The 21,209-nt window shown below is 37.2% G+C and overlaps 1 protein-coding gene across 1 annotated transcript in view; it reads right to left on the minus strand.

Moving 5' to 3' along the window:
• The window catches only part of ATR (ATR serine/threonine kinase), a 175,477-nt gene extending 155,647 nt beyond the window's left edge, over positions 1–19,830 (minus strand). The window contains exons 1-8 of the mRNA XM_007952880.2: positions 19,772–19,830; positions 14,161–14,252; positions 12,923–13,072; positions 6,606–7,483; positions 5,625–5,803; positions 4,395–4,586; positions 2,428–2,618; positions 1,785–1,937 (exon numbers count right to left, since the gene is read on the minus strand). Coding sequence (XP_007951071.1) covers positions 1,785–1,937; positions 2,428–2,618; positions 4,395–4,586; positions 5,625–5,803; positions 6,606–7,483; positions 12,923–13,072; positions 14,161–14,252; positions 19,772–19,830 — 1,894 coding nt within the window. The remainder of the gene's footprint in view (positions 1–1,784; positions 1,938–2,427; positions 2,619–4,394; positions 4,587–5,624; positions 5,804–6,605; positions 7,484–12,922; positions 13,073–14,160; positions 14,253–19,771) is intronic.
• Positions 19,831–21,209: the final 1,379 nt, after the last annotated feature.

Below are 21,209 nucleotides of genomic sequence, written 5' to 3' on the forward strand. Positions count from 1 at the left end.
TACAGGTTCCTCATGAGCACAATTAAGTATTCTGGAATTCCCATTCTTTGCAATGTTATCCATAATATATTATGATCCACACAAACGCCTTTGCATAGTCACTAAAGCACAGGTAAACATACTCATCAAGTAATAACACAGGTAGTCATGCCCATCAGATATTAACAAATGCTTTTCAGATATTAGCTCCTTGTGATTTTTTTTTTCTTTTTTTTGTAAGATAGAAAAACTTTTAAAGTCTGACAATGCTAATAAAAGTCAGTGAGCACATAGAACAGTAGTAACTCTCATATTCTGCTAACAGGAATGTAAACTGAAACATTTTTGGAGAACAATATGGCAAATATAGCTGAGACTCTGCAAACCCTAAAACCCAAGAATTCCACACCTAAATAAATACTGTAAAATAGCATTTCTCAATGCATAACTCACTGCCATTAAGTCAGATCCGACTCATAGTGACCCATCCTTGGGTTTCTGAGGCAGTATCACTACAAAAGTAGATTGCCCAACCTTCCTTCTGAGGAGTGGCTGGTGGGTTTGAACCGCCAGCCTTCTGGTTAGCAGTCAAATACCTTCGGCACTACACCACCAGAGCTCCTATGAATCATCAGGGGACCTTGTAAAGATGTAGATTCTGATTCAGAATGGTGGGTGAGGCACAAGATTGTACATATCTAACAAGTTCCCAAGTAGTGGTGATGTTGCTAGTCTTTGGACCACACTTTTCAAACAGCAAGGCATCAGAAATGTCCAAAGAGCCATTTATGAAGATACTCACTGAAATTTTGTTTATAAGTGGGAAAAATTGGAAACTAAATTGTCCATCAATAACATACAACTGGCTACCATTCAGCAGTTTAAATGAAAAACCAGAGTGACACATATCACCACAGTTAAGTCTCAACAACATGATATTGACCAAAAAAATATGAGTTACAAAAAAGCAGAACAATTTTATATCTTATTAAGGGAGCTCTGGTAGCATAGTACCTAAGGCACTTGACTGCTAACCAGAAGGCTGGCGGTTCAAACCCACCAGCCACTCCTCAGAAGGAAGGCTGGGCAATCTACTTCCATAGTGATACTGCCTTGGCAACCCAAGGAGGGGTCGCTATGAGTCGAGTCCAACTCGACGGCACATAACAACAACAACAACATTTAGGGATAAATACATACATAGTCAAAGAATGGCAACATTCACCAGAAACATAGATATCAAATTCATAACAGTGGTTATATATCTACAATATTTTCTTAAACCAGGAAGTCGGTTTAACATTGTTTGGTGTATTATCCTCCATTATTTTTCTATATGTGTCAAATATTTTATAATTTTGTTAAGTGAGGATAAAGATATATAAATAAACATCTCAAACTTTTTACAGAAAGAAAAAGAATACGATACATGGGGCAGGTTTCCATCTGTTAGTTTTTACATGTCTAACTCCTTTCTGGGAGTTCTTGTGGCATAGTGCCTAAGGCATTAGACTGCTAACCAGAAGGCTGGTAGTTCAAACCCACCAGCCATTCCTCAGAAGGAAGACTAAGCAATCTACTTCTATAGTGATACCACCTCGAAAACCCAAGAAGGGGTCGCTATGACTTGGATCCGACTTGACGGCAGTAGAGGTTAGGTGGGTAACTCCTTTCTGCATTATTTAAAATAAGCCTTTTTTCTAGTTATTGAAAAGATATAAATGATAAGTATTAGAAAGTTCATATATAGAGATGAATTAAAACAAAATAAATGGACATGTAAACACAATTTTGTGACCACTTACAGTAGCTATCCGAAATCCTCTGACTTAATGTTAGAAGGCTAGTGGCAATTGTGGTCAACTTTAAAGAGTCATCATCAGGATGGGAATAAATCCATGGAAGGGAGAGCATTCCACATAAATCTTTCAGAATTTCATCTTCAAATGAACTTTTTACTACAGAAACACACAAGAGGTAATTAATTATATATTTTCCTCTATGACATCAATTCAGTATCTTTTTTTAAAATAAAAATACAGATGTTTTAAACATCAAGGAGAATTATATATGGATATTCAATAAACAGGGGTTCTTAACATATAGCCCCAAGATGATCTTCTGAGGTCTGTAAACCCAAAGAAATTAAATGTGAATTTCTAAAAATATGCATGTACACACTTACTAGAAAAATCACAGATTTTCAAATAAGAAAACTTAGAAATTATAAATAATTTATATTGACTGAATTATAACAATAAATCAAAGTACCACACAAATAAACTTGGAACTCAGAAATTACCAACACACTTAATAAAACTGAAATCAATAAAATACATTTAGGTATCCCCCGTATTTTTGCATTTAGACTTCAGGCTAAAAAGAAAGCCTATTTCTATGCTGATTGTCTTTAAAGGTTATTTAGGTTTACTGCTTACTTGTACTCACCTTGCATATAAATCAAAGCATCATATATTTTCACCACTTTATCAATGATTGTCTCCATGTCAGGCTTTTGAACAGATTCTAACAAATTCTTACAACTCTTAAGCACTTTTGTATAAAAATCCAAAGACATCCAAGTTATCACTATGGAAGGTTCCTTATTATATTTGGATTGAGAATCCTTGAAATTATGGCTGCAGTAAATACATTTTTTAAAAAATGCATGTTATAATTAAAGTGAACTTTATTATAGTCAAATCTAATGTTGTAGCAAAGTCAAAAGAAATTATAAATACAAAACTAACTATAACCTTAACCAACTTCAAAGTAAATGTGAAGTCAATTAAGATGTCATTATTATTTTAAGATCAATCTCTTTGTGACAGCCTAAATCACTCTTAGAATTTGGGAATTAAAATTAATCTAGAATACTTAAAAGTGGCATCACCAGGTTTAAAAGCATCAGATATCTTTCATATGGTTAGAGAAGTGTCAAAGGTCTAACAAAAATAGTTAATAGTCTAGTAAAACTAGGGCTAGAAGAAGAATGACTAGTCTTCTTTGCTTTATTCATTTCTAGAATCCCTAGGGATTTTAAAACAGAAAAATCTTGGAAACTTAAAAGCAAGGAGACCCAATCTTGAAAACAGTAAAGTCCCACACTCAGTAATATTTCACAACTGAAGCTTAGTCTGTGCATTTTAGTGTTCTGTATGCTTAAGCATGAACCATATGAGAAAGTATAATTAATAAATTAATACATCAGTCTGGTATTAATTTGAGCTAGTGGAATAAAAGCTATCTTATTATCAATGAAAATATTAAATAATACTAATATTTTTAAAATACATTATTAAAAACTCAATTCAGCTAACAAAATATCAGCCAGCAAGTTCTTACAACAAACTTAAATGACGTTTATTATTATTTTAAATTAACGTATCAACTGTCAGTATAAATAGGCACTTTCAAACTGCTTTAAACTTGTTATTCAAATGGCACCCCACCTATTACACACACTTATACAGTACACTTGTATAATTATTAACTGGTTTAGTACACCCTTTGTTCAGAATAAAGGAGCTGTGGTGGCACAATGCCTAAGGCATCTGACTGCTAAACAGAAGGTCAGTGGTTCAAGCCCACCATCAGCTCCACAGAAGGAAGATGAGGCAATCTGCTTCCATAAAGACTTACTACCTTGGAAACCTAATGCGGGTCACTATGAGTTAAAATCAACTTGATGGCAGTGGGTTTTTTGTTTTGTTTTCTTCATAATAGGACAAGGTAGACTTTATCCAAACTATCTTAAATTCCAAAATTAATGGAATCTGAATTAATGTTGTTTCTCTCAAATCTTTTACATATTTCTATACCAAGTAATTGAATGAGCTAAGAAATGCAGAATAAATGACCATATAAAAACTTATCAAGGACTACTGGTCTACAACATGGCAGTAAAGACTAAATCTTTAGAGAGTTCACACTTCACTTTTCTCTTCTAATACTAAATCTATATTAGTAATACTGAACTGAAAATCTGTCTCCAAAACCAATCTGCCTCCAGTGAGTTCTAAATTCCTACTCTTATTACCAAAGAGAGAAGGGGAATACAGTGAAAAGAACATTGAGTTTTGAGTTGTATGTGTTAATGTTCTACTAGTGTCCTCAGAAAAGTTATTTTAGGCTCCGGACAAAAAGAGCCTCAATTTCTCTGTACCTTAATTTTTATCAGTTGAGCAGAACAACATTTACCTCACAGGACTGTTATAAAGAGGAAATAAGATATGTACATTGCTTACAGTGCCTAGCATTTAACGCACTCAATAAAAATTAAGTTTCTTGTCCACTTCGTGGAAAAGTTTATGTTCTAAGATCGCTCAAATTAAGTGAATAACTAGGTCTCCCAAACCAGTAAATTCAAGTTCATTACAAGAAGCCCACCCAGGATATACAAGAAGTTACTTTACCAGTCCATGTTTTGATGAGAACAGTGAACAGTACACAGAGCAGTGAGCTGCAGGACAACAGCGATTCCTTCTAAAGTCTCAATAACAGGATTCTTTAGACTACTGCACTCAAGAATAATTTGAAGAGATTCAGCTTTCTCTTTCAGTGCACTCCATAATACACTCTTTTTGCTCATATCCACATGTTTCATTCTATAGTAAATTATAATCACAGTAGGAAAATATTCATATTCAACATAAATTTGGTTCATATGTGAAAAGTATTTAAAACAAAAGATTTCAATGTTAACTACTGAAATTTATACTAAGATAAATTTAAAACAACTATTTCAGGGCTGGATGAAATATGGTAATTCTTTGACTACACTATAAAAAAGTTTATTTGTTAATATTTTAAAAATTGCTGATACATTAACAGCCTCAAAGATTTTTCATATGTTAAAAAGTTAGACAGGCATGTAAAGATAAGTAACTACATTTAACCATGAAATAATGTTTCATACTAGAATAGACTAAGGAACAATTAAACATTTTAAGCAGCCCTTAAACAAAGTTTAGGAGCTCTGGTGAAGTAGTGCCTAAAGCACTACAAACCCACCAGCCACTCCTAGGAAGGAAGACTGAACAATCTACTTCTGTAAAGATACCACCTCGGAAACCCAAGTAGGGGTCACTATGAGTCAGATTTGACTCGGTGGCAGTGACTTTGGTTTTTGAAACAAAGTTTAAGGAGTTCTGGTGGTGTGGTGCCTAAGGCATTTGACTGCTAACAGAAAGTGGGCGTTTCAAACCCATCAGCCACTAGATGGAAGAAAGATGGGACAATCTACTTCTGTGAAGATTTATCACCTCAGAAACCCAAAGGGGGTCGCTGTGAGTCATAATCAACTCAATGGCAGTGAGTCTGGATTCTGGTTGACTTAAGTTTAGAAAGGACAAATGTTCTTTGTTTATTTAAGTCAAAGCACTTCACTCAAGGTAATTTTAAAATGTGAATGTTGTTGTTGTTGTTATGTGCTGTCCAGTCGTTGCCATCTCACAGCAATCCCTTCTTGGGTTTCCGAGGTGGTAATTGCCCAACCTTCCTTCCGAGGAGTGGCTGGTGGGTTTGAACTGTCAACCTTCTGGTTAGCAGTCAAGTAAGTGCCTTAGACACTACACCACCAGAGCTCCCAAAATGTGAATAAAGTTTTATTAAACGACTAAATACAAACTGACTGATGATTGTACTCCTCATTCTTCTTTGGTGCTCTTTTGGAAGAGTTTAGAGACAAGCTGAGTTGATGTCTTTTGGTTGCTATTCCATCAGTATCACTGCTGAGTTTTTCCTGTTGAGGTTGGCACTGAACCTCCTCAATGATTTCCATGCTTTCCATTTTTAAGGCTTCATAAAGTGGACCCAACAAGTACTGAGAAAATAAAATTCCAAACACTATCTCAAAAGTATGATTCTATTATACTTAGGGTGCAAGAATGCACTAGGTATTGGTTGTGTTTTTCTGGTAAAGTAAACAATTTCTCAGAGTCTCCTAAGGCAAAACAAAGACTCAAGTTAATCTATATTACTTTAATCTATGTATCAAATGTGGTCCTACAGTCTTAAAAAGCTTAAAACAAATCCTTTTCTCTATACCCTGTTTTACATTTCCTATGCCACAAAGAAAAATTCTATAAAGGAATTACTAACATCTTTCATAACAGAAATCTGGCAAGATTAAAATAAATGTTTAACCAAATTACTGTATATTTTATTGTAATGTTTGTACTGCCTCCCATAGTCTTTATAGGAAAAAGGGCATAACTTTGCCTGACCAGTAACTATTTACCCATAGTTTTCTGAAAGTGATTGATTATAATCAATCAAGCTTAAGACCTATGTTAGTACTCAAAGTTTCTGCAATAAAGCCAATTAACTGGCCCCTTTTAAAATTAATAATGTAACAAATAAACATAATTTACTTTACATATTCTATTTTAAAACATTATATTCCTTGGGCAGTTCATTATTCCACTGGCAGTTCATTTCAAGTCTTTCTGAAATCAAAGTAAAAATCCGTAACAGGGAGTCAGACTATAGTAGGAAAACCATTCTATTCTGATACACATTATTATTAAAGATATAGTTTTCTCATTATTACATCTTGCACATATGTATACACCTAAATGACGAACAAAATACATACTTAATGAGTAACCTTAAAAACGACTCACCTCTGCTTCTGCCTGAATTCCAAGCACATCCACAACAGCTCTACAAATATTTCTTACATAGGTCTTCCTGACTTGTAAAGCAGATTCGTATCCAGCTGGCACAAATTTAAGAAAATACTGCAGTAAATGGCACAAAGCTGCTTTTAGCAAATCAGACTTAAGCCGCATAAGCACACCATCTTCAAACATGACACAGAGTTTTTCCAATAGCATATTTAAATAGATAGGTTCAATATTTCTATAAGCTTCTGCTTCAAAGGGGAATAATATCTTCATCAACTTTGATAATGGTTCTTCATAAAGTTTCAGTTGGTCAGCATCCATTTCTACAATGTGTTTTAGTAATTCTAAAAATGAGCTAAAAAAAGTACTGGCTGTCTGTTCTGGTAGTCCCCCAAGTTCAAAGAGTTCAGTTAGAAAGCTAATTGCTAAGGATTTAATTTTGGGACTACCATACTTTAGCAGAGCACAACCTATCTGCCAAAGTAAGAGTTCTTGCCTTCTGAAAAATACAATTGCGATAATACGAATAAGAACGGTTAATAAAGTGACTTCAATAAATTCTAAATTTTGCCAACTCATAAACTGCAAAGGAGCTGGTTGTAAATATCCCATGTGTTCATCTACTTGACTTAAAAAACGGCTAACTACCACTGGCCATTCCACAAAGTGTCCCGTTGCAATTCTTCTATGGAGGTGAATTAAGTCTTCAAAGAGATGTAATAATTCCTTTGTCAGTACCCCAAAAATAACAGGATTCTTGCTTTTAAAAAGAAATAATAATGAGCAGATGACTTCACAGATTTTCTTGTGCAACATTTGACAGGATGGAGTTGCTGCAATCCTCAGAAGTCTTGTAATAATCCAATTACTGAATTCTTTAAAAAAAAAAAAAGATGTTAAATAAACAAGTGTATCAGAAGTGCTTACTTGCTAAATTCTTGAGTATTGACCTTTACAGTATTGTTGTCAGGTGCCATCAAGTTGTTTTCAACTCATAGCAATCTCATGTGACAGACCAGAACTGTCCCACAGAGTTTTCTTTCTTTCATCAGCAGATCACCAGGTCTTTCTCCTGCGGAGCCACTGGCTGTGCTCAAACTGCTAACCTTTAGGTTAGCAGCTGAGTGCTTATCTGTTTGTACCATCAGGGCTCCTTTTTAAAGTACATACTAACAATAGTCTAAAACAGTCCCTACATGGAAATTCATTGTAGTAATTTAGAATATTAAGTTTAGAGTCAGACAGATAGGTCTTAGCTTTCTACTTACAACTTGTATGAACTAGGGCAAGTTAGTTCATTTCTCTGAATCTCTGTAACTTCATATAGGAAAAGGAAATCATGATACTTACTTTATGGAATACTGAGGGATCAAATAAAATAATGCATGTGAAATACCCAACACAGAGCCTGAGTATAAAAATGCTCAATAAATAGGAGTTTTATCACTCCTTCCACCACTTATTATCACTTCCACCACTCGTCTGTCAGTTTGTCATACTGCATTTCAAATACCAGCAGGGTCACCCATGGTAGACAGATTTCAGCAGAGCTTCCAGATTAAGACAGACTCAGAAGAAGGAAGGGGCCATACACTTCTCAGATACTTGGTCAGTGAAAATTTTATGAACAGCAGTGAAGCACTGACTGGAAAGCTTTATGAATAGCCCTGAAACAGTGTTCGATATAGTGGCAGGAGGTGAGCCCCTCAGGTTGGAAGGCACTCAAAATACGATTAGGGAAGAGCTGTCTCCTCCAAGTGGAGTTGACCTTAATAATGTGGATGGAGTAAAGCTTTCAGGACCTCCATTTGCTGATGCGGCATGAATCAAAATGGAAAGAAACAGCTGCAAACATCCACTGCACAGTGGCTACAGAGATGAGCTCAGGTATAGCAAGGACCAGGAGGCTAGCACAGAACCAGGTAGTATTTTATTCTGTTGTATGAGTTGGAGCCAACTCGACAGCACCCAACAACAACATCACAACTTCAACTAAACTAACTGGTGACTCTATTCCCAGTAGACAGAATACATCAGTTAAATCCTACCCCTCATAAATCTTACAGCAGTTTCTCCAACTCAGGACTACAAATAAGAGATACCTTTTATATTATGATCAAGTACTGCTGTTGTCAGATGCAGTCAAGTCAATTCCAAGTCACAGTGACCCTATGTACAACAGAATGAAACACTGTCTGGTCCTACAACATCCTCACAATTATTGTTATGTCTGAGATCACTGTTGCAGCCACTGTGTCAAATCATCTTGTTGAGAGTCTTGCTATTTTTTGCTGACCCACTGCTTTTTCAAGCATGATGTCTTTCTCCAGGGACTGGTCTGGTCCTTCCTGATAACATGTTCAAAGTATGAGAGATGAAGTCCCACCATCTTCACTTCTAAATAAGGAGCATTCTGGCTGTACTTCTTCCAAGACAATTTTGCTTGTTCTTCTGGCAGCCCATGGTATATTCAGTACTCTTTGCCAACACCATAATTCCAAGTTGTCAATTATTTTTAGTCTTCTTTATTCATTGTCCAGCTTTTGCATGCATGAAGCAACTGAAAATACCACAGCCTGGGTCACGCACACCTTAGTCCTCAAAGTGACATCTTTGCTCTTCAACACTTTAAAGAGGTGCTTTGCAGCAGACTTGCCCAATGCAATGTGTCACTTGATTTCATGACTGTTGCTTCCACGAGTGTTGTTTGTATATCCAAGTAAAATGAAATCTTTGACAACTTCAATCTTTCCTCCCTTTATCATGATATTGCTTATTGGCCCAGTTGTGAGGATTTCTGTTTTATGTTGAGGTATAATCTGCATATTGCAGGTTGTTAATGAGTCTTCCTCCAAACCTGATGCCACGTTCTTCTTCAGAAGTTCAGCTTCTCAGGTTATTTGCTCAGCATACAGATTGAATAAATAAGGTGAAAGAATACAACCCTGACACAAACTTTTCCTGATTTTAAACCATGCAGTATTCCCTTATTCTGTCCAAACAATGGCCTCCTGGTCTATATACAGTTTCTGCATGAGTACAACTTAAGTGTTCTGAAATTCCCATTCCTTGCAATGCTATCCGTAATTTGTTATGATCCACACAGTCAAATTCTTTGCATAGTCAATAAAGCAATGGGAAAACTCTCTGGTATTCTCTTTCAGTCAAGATGCATCAGATACCAGCAATGATATCCCTCATTTTACATCCTCTTCTGAATCCGGCTTGAATTTCTGGCAATTCCCTGTTGATATACTGCTACAATTTTTTAATTACCTTCAGCAAGATTTTACTTTCATGTGACTACTGACAATTGCAAAAAGATGGAAACAACGTAGGTGCCCATCAACAGAAGAATGGATAACCTAACTATGATACATACACACAATGGAATATTATGCAACGCTATAGAATAACGTAGAATCTGCAAAACACCTTATAACATGGATGAACTTTGAGGACATTATGCTAAGTGAAATAAGTCAATCCTAGAAGGATAAACATTGTATTAGTCTGTTATTGTAAAAAGTCAAGGAAAGGTTTATATATGGAAGGAAGTTTTCTTTGTTGGTTATCAGGGCTGAGAAAGGAAGGAAGGGAACACTGCTAGACAGGGAGAGACAAGTATTGATTTGGGTGAAGAGAATGGCAACATACCAAATGTGAATAATCATCATGGCAGTATTGAGGAAAAGGAAGACATAGAAAGGTGCACGGGAGGTGGAGAAAGCAAAGATGAACCCTTTTACACACACAGTACTGCATTGTTTGTGATGGCAAATGTTGATATTGGGTGGATAGATGGGTGGACAGGCTGAACTATTGGGTATGTCTATGCAGAGGGGAGTGTGCTTATGACCATGTATAGGTTTGGGAGACAATGTTGCTACAATGTATTTGTATGTTCTATAAGAATTTCCAGGTACACAGTAGAGCTGACAAGGGACTAGGTTGTAGTCACTTCTTGGCCACAGCCAGCTACCTGGAGGGAGCAAGTACCTGGACCTGTGGGCTCAGGACAATGATCGCAGAGAACATCAAGCTCAATTGGCATAACATACTACACAAAAACATTGTTCCACATCCTACTTTGGCAAGTAGTGACTGGGATCTGAAAAGCTTACAAGTGGCTATCTAGATGCAATGATAGGTCTCTCCTCATCCAGAGCAAAGAAGAAAGAAGAAAATCAAAGATTCATGGAAACAATTAGTCCAAGGGACTGGTACACCATGTGATCCTCAGCCTATGAGACCAGAAGAACTAGATAGTGCCTGGCTACCACTGTCAACTACTCGGAGGGGGGGATCTATGTAGGAAATCCTGGATAGAGTGGGAGAACAATGTAGAACAAAACTCAAAATCATTTGAAAAAAAAAAAGGACCAGGTTTGCTGGTCTGACACAGCCTGGTGGAACCCCTAAGACTATGGCCCCTAGCTGCCCTTCAGGTCTGGAATTGAACGCACTCCTGTGGCTTCCAGCCAAACAAAAGACAGGCATATGAGATGAACAGTTTAATTAGGTAGATACACTCCTTGGTGAGATTAATCATGTGAGAATAAAAGGGCTATGTATGGACAGGAAAACAGCTTGGGGGGAGGTAGGAGTCCATGGGAGGGAAGGACACAGAGAAGAGGTAACTATAGGGAGGAAGTGGGACGACAGCTGTTACAATGGGAAATTGCAGTCAATGTTCATGAGACAAAGTATGTGAACTGCTGTATGAAAAACGAATTTGCTCTGTAAACTTTCACCCAAATCACAACAAAAATTAAAAAGAAAGAAATATATTACTTGCATATGCTACTATTAACATTGTTCAATAATTCCTATATTCTGCTGAATTGCTCTTTTTTGGAATGATCACAAACATGGATCTCTTCCAATGGCCACTAACTGTCTTCCCAATTTCTTGGCATAGAGGAGTGATCGCTTCCAGCACTGCATCCATTTGTTGAAATATCTCAATTGGTATTCCATCAATTCCTGGAGTCTTGTTCTTTGCTATTGCCTTCAGTGCAGACTGAAGTTACCTTCAATACCATCAGTTCTTGATCACATGTTACCTCCTGAAATGGTTGAATGTTGACCAATTCTTTTTGGTACAGTGACTCTGTGTATATCTTCTATCTTCTTTTGATGCTTCTTGCATCATTCAATATTTTGCCCGTTGAATCTGTCAATATTGCAACATAAGGCCTGAATTTTTTCTTAAGTTCTTTCACCTTGAGAATGCTCAGCATATTCTTCCCTTTTGGTTTTCTGTTTTCAGATCACTACGCATTTCATTGTAATACTTTGTCTTTTCGAGCCCCCTTTGAAATCTTATGTTTAGCTCTTTACTTCATGTATACATATGCATACACCCTATTAAATATATGAAACAAAAGTTTCATAAAATATTACTTACTCTTATCACATTCAATGTACTATGATATTTTCTAGATCATTATATTTCATCTTGTTTAAATACTGGTAACTCCTAAAGTGAGTTCATAATGCACCAGTGGGCCATGACTTGTAGTTTTAAAAACACTGTAGTAAAGAATATAGACAAACTGATGATTATAATAAAGTTTAATGCCAGTCTGTACTAACAAGGATAAAGAAGGAGCAACCAAGTCATCCTAGGACCTGGAGTGGGGAGTAGTGATCAGAAAAGACTTCTTAGGAGACAAGAGTCTTCAAGTTCAAGCAAAGAACTTTAAAATACTTTATACATTTTATAGAAAGAAAAAAAAAAGATGTTTTACTTTGCAGCTTTTTAGGAGAAGACTCACAAAGGGACAAAAGGATCAAGCCTAGGAAAAGTCTTCAACATCTGAAAAAGAAGTTGGAAAGCTTTTTCTTAAAGGGATAATAAATATTTTAGGTTTGAGGGCCATATATTCTCCATGACAGCTACTCAAAGCTTACAGAAAAGTAGTTATACACATTAAGTAAATGAATGAATGTGGCTATATTCCAATAAAACTTTATTTATAAAAACAGGCAGTCAGCCTGTGAGCCATAGTTTGCCAATCTATTATTTAGAAGAAAGTGATTATAAAACAAGAAACAAACAAAAGGGTGAAAAAGTGTTCAATAGCAAATAAACAGGTATTTGATTACTTTTGTTTCCTTCTATATACCTAGTATTTGAAACATAATTTATAAATAAATAAATAAGCATGCATGAAATAAAAATAATCATAGGCATTTTAGAAATTTGACCAAAAAATGTGTAACCATGTATATGTGATATTTCCAATAAGCAGAAAAGGGCAGATTTCATAAAACATATTGCAATTGAATGCACAAATAGTAAGACTTACCAATACAACTGCCTTTGGCCTCATTCTGGCCGTGGTTTCCATTCACATTTACAAACATAAGTGGGGAAGACTTCATGATATGCTGGATGAAATCTAGCAACATCACAGAGGTTGGCTGAGAGTCAGTTTTCTTTATGAGTTCTACAGCAACTAAAACAATAAAGATTCATTACGAAAAACCATGACAAATTAAACAGTAATTCTTTAGTTCAGAAAGAAACTAATCTAGAGTAAGGGGGAACAGGTGTCAGAAAGATGCTGTAAGGAGTTGACTCCTAGATGACGAGGGGTTGGGAGCTCTGGTGACATAGTGCCTAAGGCATTTGACTGCTAACCAGAAGGCTGGCAGTTCAAACCCACCAGCCACCCCTCAGAAGGAAGGTTGGACAATCTACGTCTGTAGTGATACTGCCTTGCAAACCCAAGAAAGGGTCGCCATGAGTCGAATCAACTTGATGGCAGTGAGTTTGGTTTGGTCAAGCAAAGAAGGGAAGGGCAAGTGGTCTAATCAGAGGGAGTACTATATGAAAACACATCTTGCAAATATTCAGTAGTCCTTTATTATTCATCAGCAACCAATAATTTTACTAATTTAAAAAAGAAAGGCTAAATAACTATCACAAGTTACAAAATTTGTGCTGAATTTGAAATCAAAATTATAAACTATAAACCAAATATCACTTAGTATTATCCCTTCCATGTAATTACAACAGGGATGACATATGTGGCATCATCTTGGTTTCAGGAATCAGTACCAAATTGGTAATATTTGTCTTTTAGATCACCACAAACATGCAGTAGTTCATTCAGCAAGACAAAGAATCCTATTACCTCCCACAGACAAAAGCACCATTTCTTATCTAGAGTTCTGTGTGCTACTTACTATTTCTTAACCACTGGCACAAGACCTAACTAAAAGAGGGTCCAGATCATTGTAACTGGCCAAAAGTTATTTTTTATGTATAATAACATCTGATATTAAAGAAGAACTCATAGCAAGCAACAGGAAATCTAGATAGCAAACAGGAAAATAGAATTACTTTAAAGACTAAAACACATTATGTAACAAGGAATAAGCAAGCAGTAAAAAAATAACTTCTTTGAAAATGGTAATTATCATAATTACTAACTCTGTATCTAAAACTACAGGGAGAAAAATGTTAGTATATGTGCGTATATAGAAAAGAGAATAAGTAAATAATTTATAAAGTTTATGTAAGAAATAAGTGATTTCTTACCAACATTTACATCTGTAAGAATACGGTCAATAAACTGACATAGAATTTGTCTTGGCTTCTGTACAACTGTGTTATACTCCTCTGGACTGGCACTAAAAGACAAATAAAAAGTGTTTAACACTTAAATGAACTCATAATTTCATTTGTAAAAAGTTCTCTAAAGCTAAAATGTGTTCCGTTTCAATACTGACATTTCCAATATATTTCTTCTGTTTAAAAATGAAGAGAAATATATATATAAATGAAGAGAAATGTTACCAAAGTATGTAGTATTTTCCCATTCATTATCTCAGTGTTAAAAGAAAAAAATGGAAGACAATTGTTTTCTGAATTATTCAACAACAAAGTCCAATCCTAACTGGTTACATACAGGATCCATAGTGTTCAAAGTTAATAAGTATCATGAAATAACTGGTCCTGGTACACAATAGATATTAAAAAAAAATATTTCAATGAATGAATGATTCCTAGAATTTTCCTGCAATTCATGCAACTCCTTAATCCTTATCATATAATCTTTCAGATCTGCATAGTATTTATCTATTACCTGCCAAGAACATAAGCTCCTAAAAGAGAGACACTGTGTTTTACTTCTCCATGTATGCCCTGCAACACATAGAACTGTGTCTTACTTGATAGAAAAACAATAGGAGGTTGCTGAAGTTAACAGATGTTTACAAGTAATAGAATTCTTATGTATGCAGAATCAGGAAACAAGTAGTTACATTTGGTGATAAAAGCACTGTGAAAAAAACCTGTATCTTACTTAAACCAGTACTGTTCAACAGAAATATACTACAAGCCACATATGTAATTTTAAATTTTCTAATAGCCACATCAAAAATTGAAAAAAAGAAACAGGCAAAGTTAATTATTTATATCCAAAATATTATTTCAACATCCAATCAGTATAAAAATTGCGATTTTTTTACATTCTTTTTTTCTTTGTTGTGGTGGTGTTACGTCTTTGAAATCTAGTGTGTATCTTGTTTTATAGCAAATCTCTATTTAGACTAAGCTACATTTCAAGTGTTCAATGGTCATACGTAGCTGGCGGCTACCATATTACACAGTTAAGATTTAAATGCAGCAACAAAAGAATAAAAATGTCTGTATTACAAAGTAACACAAATTGTTTTAGATGAAGCTACAAGACTTTGTCATAAACCAAGTGTAATTTGGTAAATGTCATTTATTTTAAAATGTGAATGAGAAGTGCACAAGGATAGGAACCAGGATTGTGGGTGGTCAGCTTCCTATAAAGTTCAATATTGTATAAACATAAAGCATGCATGTGTTACCTGTATAATTTTCAAAAATTAGTGTTTAAAAAGTTGAACTGATTGTCATTTATTTGATGTACTATCACATCAAATAGAAGTGCTTAAGAGGTAAAATGAGGTCAAAGACATTTCTTATTTTGCAACCTTGGCCTTCAAATTGAGCTAACAAGACATACTTTTCCAAAGAGTGTATTGTAATATTTGAGTGGAAATTTAAGTATCAAAGCTTGGATACATTGAACAAATATTGAGCGCCTCCGCTGGGGCAAGCATCAAATACCAGGATAACCAAGATGCAATATATCTACTTTAAAAGAATTTACAGAATAAAGGACAAATAAGTAATCAAGTAATAATAACACAGCATGATAAAGTACAAATAGAGCCAAGAAAGACCATAACAGGGACACACAGTCCTGGTAAGGGGCCTATAAATCAGTGCTTTTCAAAGGAGGTAATACAAAGTTGAGTCACTAAGGGCTTATGAAGGTAACGTAAAGGAAAAACAAACCAAACCAAACCTCGCTGCTGTGGAAATGATTCCGACTCATGGCAACCTCGTGTTACAGAGTAGAGCTGCTCCATAGGTTTCTCTTGTCTGTGATCTTTAAAGATCACCAGGCTTTTCTCCCACAGCACCACTGGATGGATTCGAACCACTAACATTTTGGTTAGTTGTTGTTGTTTGTTGTTGTCTGCCGTCGAATCGGCCCTGACTCATAGCGACCCCTCCTTGGGTTTCCGAGGCAGTACCACTACGGAAGTAGGATTGCCCAACCTTCCTTCCGAGGACTGGCTGGTGGGTTTGAACCGCCAGCCGTCTGGTTAGCAAGCGTCTTAGCCACTATGCTACCAGAGCTCCCTTTTGGTTAGTAGTCAAGCATAAACCATTAGCATCATGGAGACACACAAAGGAAGGAAGAAATGGAGGGTATTCTAGGCAGAGGAAAGAGCATGTACAAAGGTTCAGCAATACGGATATGTCCTGCTCTAGGGACTCTGTCGTTGATGTGTGCCACTGAGTCAATTCTGACTCACAGCAACCCTACATGACAGAGTAAAACTGATTCATAGGGTTTTCTAGCCTGTAATCTTTACAGCAGTAGATTTCCAGATCTTTCTCCCAGAGTCACTGGGTCCTGGTTCAAACCACTGACCTTTCAGTTAGCAGCTGAGTGCTTACCCATTGCACAAGCATGGCTCTAAGAGATTCTGTACAGCTAAGGGAGAGGCAGTAATTGGAGATGAAGCTTAAAAGGTAAAATGAGGTCAAAGCTCAAAGGACCAGATAAGGATTTTGCACTGAGACATTTACAGTTTTTAAGTAAGGGAGTAAAGATAAAACATGTTTTTAAAATATGAATTCAACTATGTGACTTTTCTGCTTAACACTTCAAAAGCTTCCTACTGCACTTACAATAAAATTTCTTTATTCTAGCCTATAAGGCACTAAAGAATTTGGCCCATGCCTATCCTTCCATCATCTCATACCATTGTCCTCTTCATTCAGCATGCCAGCCTTCCTTCCATTCTTTAAAACATAGGCTCCTTCCCAAATAGGGAACTTTGAATTTTCTATTCCATTTCAAACACTCCTCCCTCAGCTCATCATCCAGATGTCCTCTACTGGCTAATGCTGCTGCTCCCCAGATCCTCATCCCCACCCCAGTGCCTCATTTGATACTTGAACGGCAACTATCGATATGTGAAAATATCTTGTGATTATAAAACAATTTTATATAGGGAGGTCAGAGAAGCCATCTCCAAAGTGGCATCTGAACAGTCAGTTTCAGATAGAAGGAACAGACTTAAAGGCATGAATGACCCTGGTATATGAGAAACAAGAAACAACATTTTGTCTTAATGCTTTGGCTGCAGCCAGAGACAGACAGTACTTCACAGTGAGCCTGAGAGTAGAAAAAATCCATACATCAGTTTACCAAAAGGAGTACTTTTATTTATCTTCTTTCAGAAGGGTAGAAGTAACTTTACAAAATGTGAGTACAAAGTATACATGTAACATGCATGATGGAAACAATTCACACACAAAAATATAGGATCAATGTCACTGGAGCACAGTGAACAAGGGAGGGATAGAGGTAATGAGTTTAAAGGCAGGCCTCAGCCAGATTATGCAGGACCTTAGAGGCTTTGGTAAGGAGTTTGGATTGTATTCTAAGTGTGCTGGAAAGCCAGAGGAAGGCTTTAAGCAGGGGAGCAATGTTGTGTAAGTTACAATATGAGGTTACTGTAATGTTCCAGATAAGAAATTATGATGACAGCAACAAAGATGGTGAAAAGTATCAGATTCTAGGTGCATTTTTAAGGAAGAGTTGACACGATTTTCTGATAGATTACCAAGGGATAAAGGATATAATCAATTAAGGATTATTTCTATGTTTTTAGTTGGTGCATTTACAATAACCTGGGGAAGGAACAGGTTTAAAGGCAGTTAATCAGAAATTATGCTTTGGATTTGTTAATTTTCTTTTCTGGGTATAGAAGCTGATTAAGCAATCTATTATTATACATTTCTGAACTACAGGGCCAAGGACCTAGCCTGAAAGCGCATGGAGGAATAGTAAACAATGACTTCAAAATTTCTGGTTTGGAGAAATGAGTGCATGGTATCATTTACTGATGTACCCCTACCTCAGTGAATAGGAGGAATTTTTAAAAAAAAGTTTTGTAGGAGATAGATATGGTTTAGAGAAACATATTTGAAGTCACCAAATATATGGCTGAAGGCAGGAGAGTGGATAAGGTTACCCAGAAAGTGATTCTGATAAAAGAATACTGACAGCAAGAGTAGAGCAAATTTTATTCCTGAGGAACAAGGGAAGAAAAGCCTAAACATTAGACTACTCAGCCTCATTTTTTTCAGAAGTCTAATTGCCACAGTTAAGGAATATCAGACAACTGGGGTGGGAGAAAAAACATTAACAGATTAAATCTGAAACCCAGCTGTGACATCTGCTAGCTGTTGCTTTGGTTCTGCAACTTGTGTAACTCAGGTTCTTAGTACATAAACAGAGACAGCATTTGTTCTATCCTAATCATGGAGATACTATGAGAATAAAGTTTGACCGATGTAGTTACAGTAAAAAAAAAAAAAAAAAAATTATGACAATAATATCTATTAGACAATTCTCTATAGGTAGATTTTTCTATTCTCTCTTGGAATGGCTATAAATAAATAAAATGAAAGGTAACGGTAACTTCTGTGGATGAAACAGACTATATATAAATCTCGTGGAGGAAGAGAAAAGAGGGAAGCTAATTCTACATTAAAGATATCCTCTGGATACCTCTCTTTGGCTTTAGTCACAAATTCACACCTGCTTTTCCTTCTTCTCCCCTGAGCCAGCTGCTTTAGACTGGCTCCTGGTGGGTCTGCCAGACCACCAGAAGGAGCCAGGAAGGGCCTAGAAAGGCTGGGTGAGCCTGGGTGGGGCTACCTTTGCTCAACTCAGGTTGGGGAAATCAGTGAACTGACCAGGGTCATTTCGTCTTAATGCTTTGGCTGCAGCCAGAGACAGACAAGAGCTTCACAGCGAGCCTGAGAGCGAAAATCCGTACATCAGCTTACCAAAAAGAGTACTTTTATTTATCTTTTTTCAGAATGGTAGAAGTAACTTTACAAAATGTAAATACAATGTATACATGTAACATTTAAGCATGATGGAACCAATTCACACACAAGAATACAAGGTGACGTAATTTAGGGCAAGATTGGCTCAGATATCTTCATTTATCCTCTTAATTATGTATCTGAAAAAGACTAAATGTCCTTGTATGGCTGACAAGTGGCAGTAAACGCAAAAAGTCCCTAGGTAGTGCAAACAGCTAATCTGGTAGCTACTAACCCGAAGGTGGAGGTTTGCCCATCCAGAGGCGGCTAGGAAGAAAGCCTGGCGATTTAAATAAGCCATTATTCTTACACACATCATCTAACGATTAATCTTAATCGATTCGACATCAGCTAAGTGTGGAAAAGTGACCAAAAGAGACTCTTCTTTCCCGCAGCAGCCGGCACCCCACCCTCCCCGGCCGCGGTGAATTGCAGGCCGCCGCTGATAACAAATGGAGCCGGCAAACGCCTCCGTCCTCTCAGACCCGCTTCCTGCAGGTCTCAGGCTACGCTCCGGGTCCTCTTTCTGACCTCTGAAGGAGAAGCACCCAGCTCAGCCACAGAGCACAGAACAAGGGCCGGGTAGATGCTGAGGGGAATGGATGCGGCGTGTGGCAGGGAAGGCGAGAGCCATGTGAGCCGCCGGTCGGAAGCGGAGGTGGACGCAAGGACCAAAGATGGCCGGGCCTGGCCCTACCTGCCCAGCTCCCGCAGGGCCGGGATCATGGAAGCCAGCTCCAGGCCATGTTCGCCCATGTTGAGGCTGCTCAGCACTCGTCAATGATACCAACACGGACTCCCGGCGTCTCCACAGCTACCTCTGGCGGGAATGCGCCGTGCCCTACGGGGTATCGAGTGGCCCAAAACTCCTCCCGGAAGCCGCCTCTAGAGCCGTTTACCAGGTCTGTGTTTATTTTCTGTTTAGGACCTGGAGGATGCCGAGAAACCGAAAGGGGGCGGGGAAAGAGGCGGGGTCAATGCTGCCCGGTCCTCTTCCGGCTTAGAACCCAGTGCCGAGTGGTGATACTGCCTCTGAGGCGCAACGAGGGGTCGGTACGAGTCGGACCTACTCCAAGGCAGTGGGTTGGTTTTGGTTTTTGAGCAACCAGATTCGGTACTTCAGCCTAGGAGACTGAGCGAGCAAGACCCCTGGATCTGGGAAAGAGAGAGGCTTGGCAGGGTCCGGCCCAGACGACTTTTCTTCATAAATGTGAGAACTGAGAACGTTCAAAAGAGTAAGGACCAAGACTAGACCCCAGGTTTCTCCAGGATGTAACTTCCTCAATCACCTGACAACCTGCCACAGATTTTAGGTGTTCATTTTCCTACCACACTTTTGGCATCTTTCCTGAAAGATTTGGGGCAAGAGATAGGTTCTTCCCTATCCTTTGTATTTTATCAGTATTTTTCGCCTAAAGTCACTGCTATGTTTCCTTGAGGATCTCTCAGTCTTTAATATTTAAAATGAGAGTGGGTTGTTTTTATGTCTCATCAAATCAGCAGCAGTACTGCATATGTTTATGCATATGTTTATGTCACTTTTATGGGTGTTTGCTACCTATGATTTAAGTTTAAAAGCAAATCAATGGATGTTTTCTCTAGACATATTCTACCTCAACCCAATTTGTTTATTTGAAAAAGGACCATTATAAGAAACTATTAATTTCAACCTTATATATTTAACTAAGTAAAGCCCTGCAATGTGCTTACATTTGTTTTTTGGCACATAGAATAATTGTTGATACAGTATCAAATTTTTTTTTTTTTTTTTTTAATCCTTAGGTTATAGAATAACAGCTAGATTTGCTCCTGGCTTAGGGAGTTTGCATTTGCTATATGCTCTACCTTGACCTTGAATGCCCATCCTTTACTGTCCCATTCCTCCAGGTATTCACTGAAATGTCATCAGAGACCCCTCTTCATATAGACCAACACACATATACTCACTTTCTTTTCTCCTCATCCTACTTAATTTTTCTTCATAGTACTTAGAACCACACCATTTGGTTAATTATCTCCTCTGATTAGAATTTAAGCTCCTGGAGAGCAGAGTCCTGTCTGGTTGGTTCATTGCTAGATTTCCAAGTTTTAAAGCAGTGCCTGGAACAAAGTTGGTCTTCTATAAAATATTTGTT

Source organism: Orycteropus afer, unplaced genomic scaffold (genome assembly GCF_000298275.1).
Source record: "Orycteropus afer afer isolate SDZICR_OR568_19922 unplaced genomic scaffold, OryAfe1.0 scaffold00363, whole genome shotgun sequence".
Taxonomy (NCBI): domain Eukaryota; kingdom Metazoa; phylum Chordata; class Mammalia; order Tubulidentata; family Orycteropodidae; genus Orycteropus; species Orycteropus afer.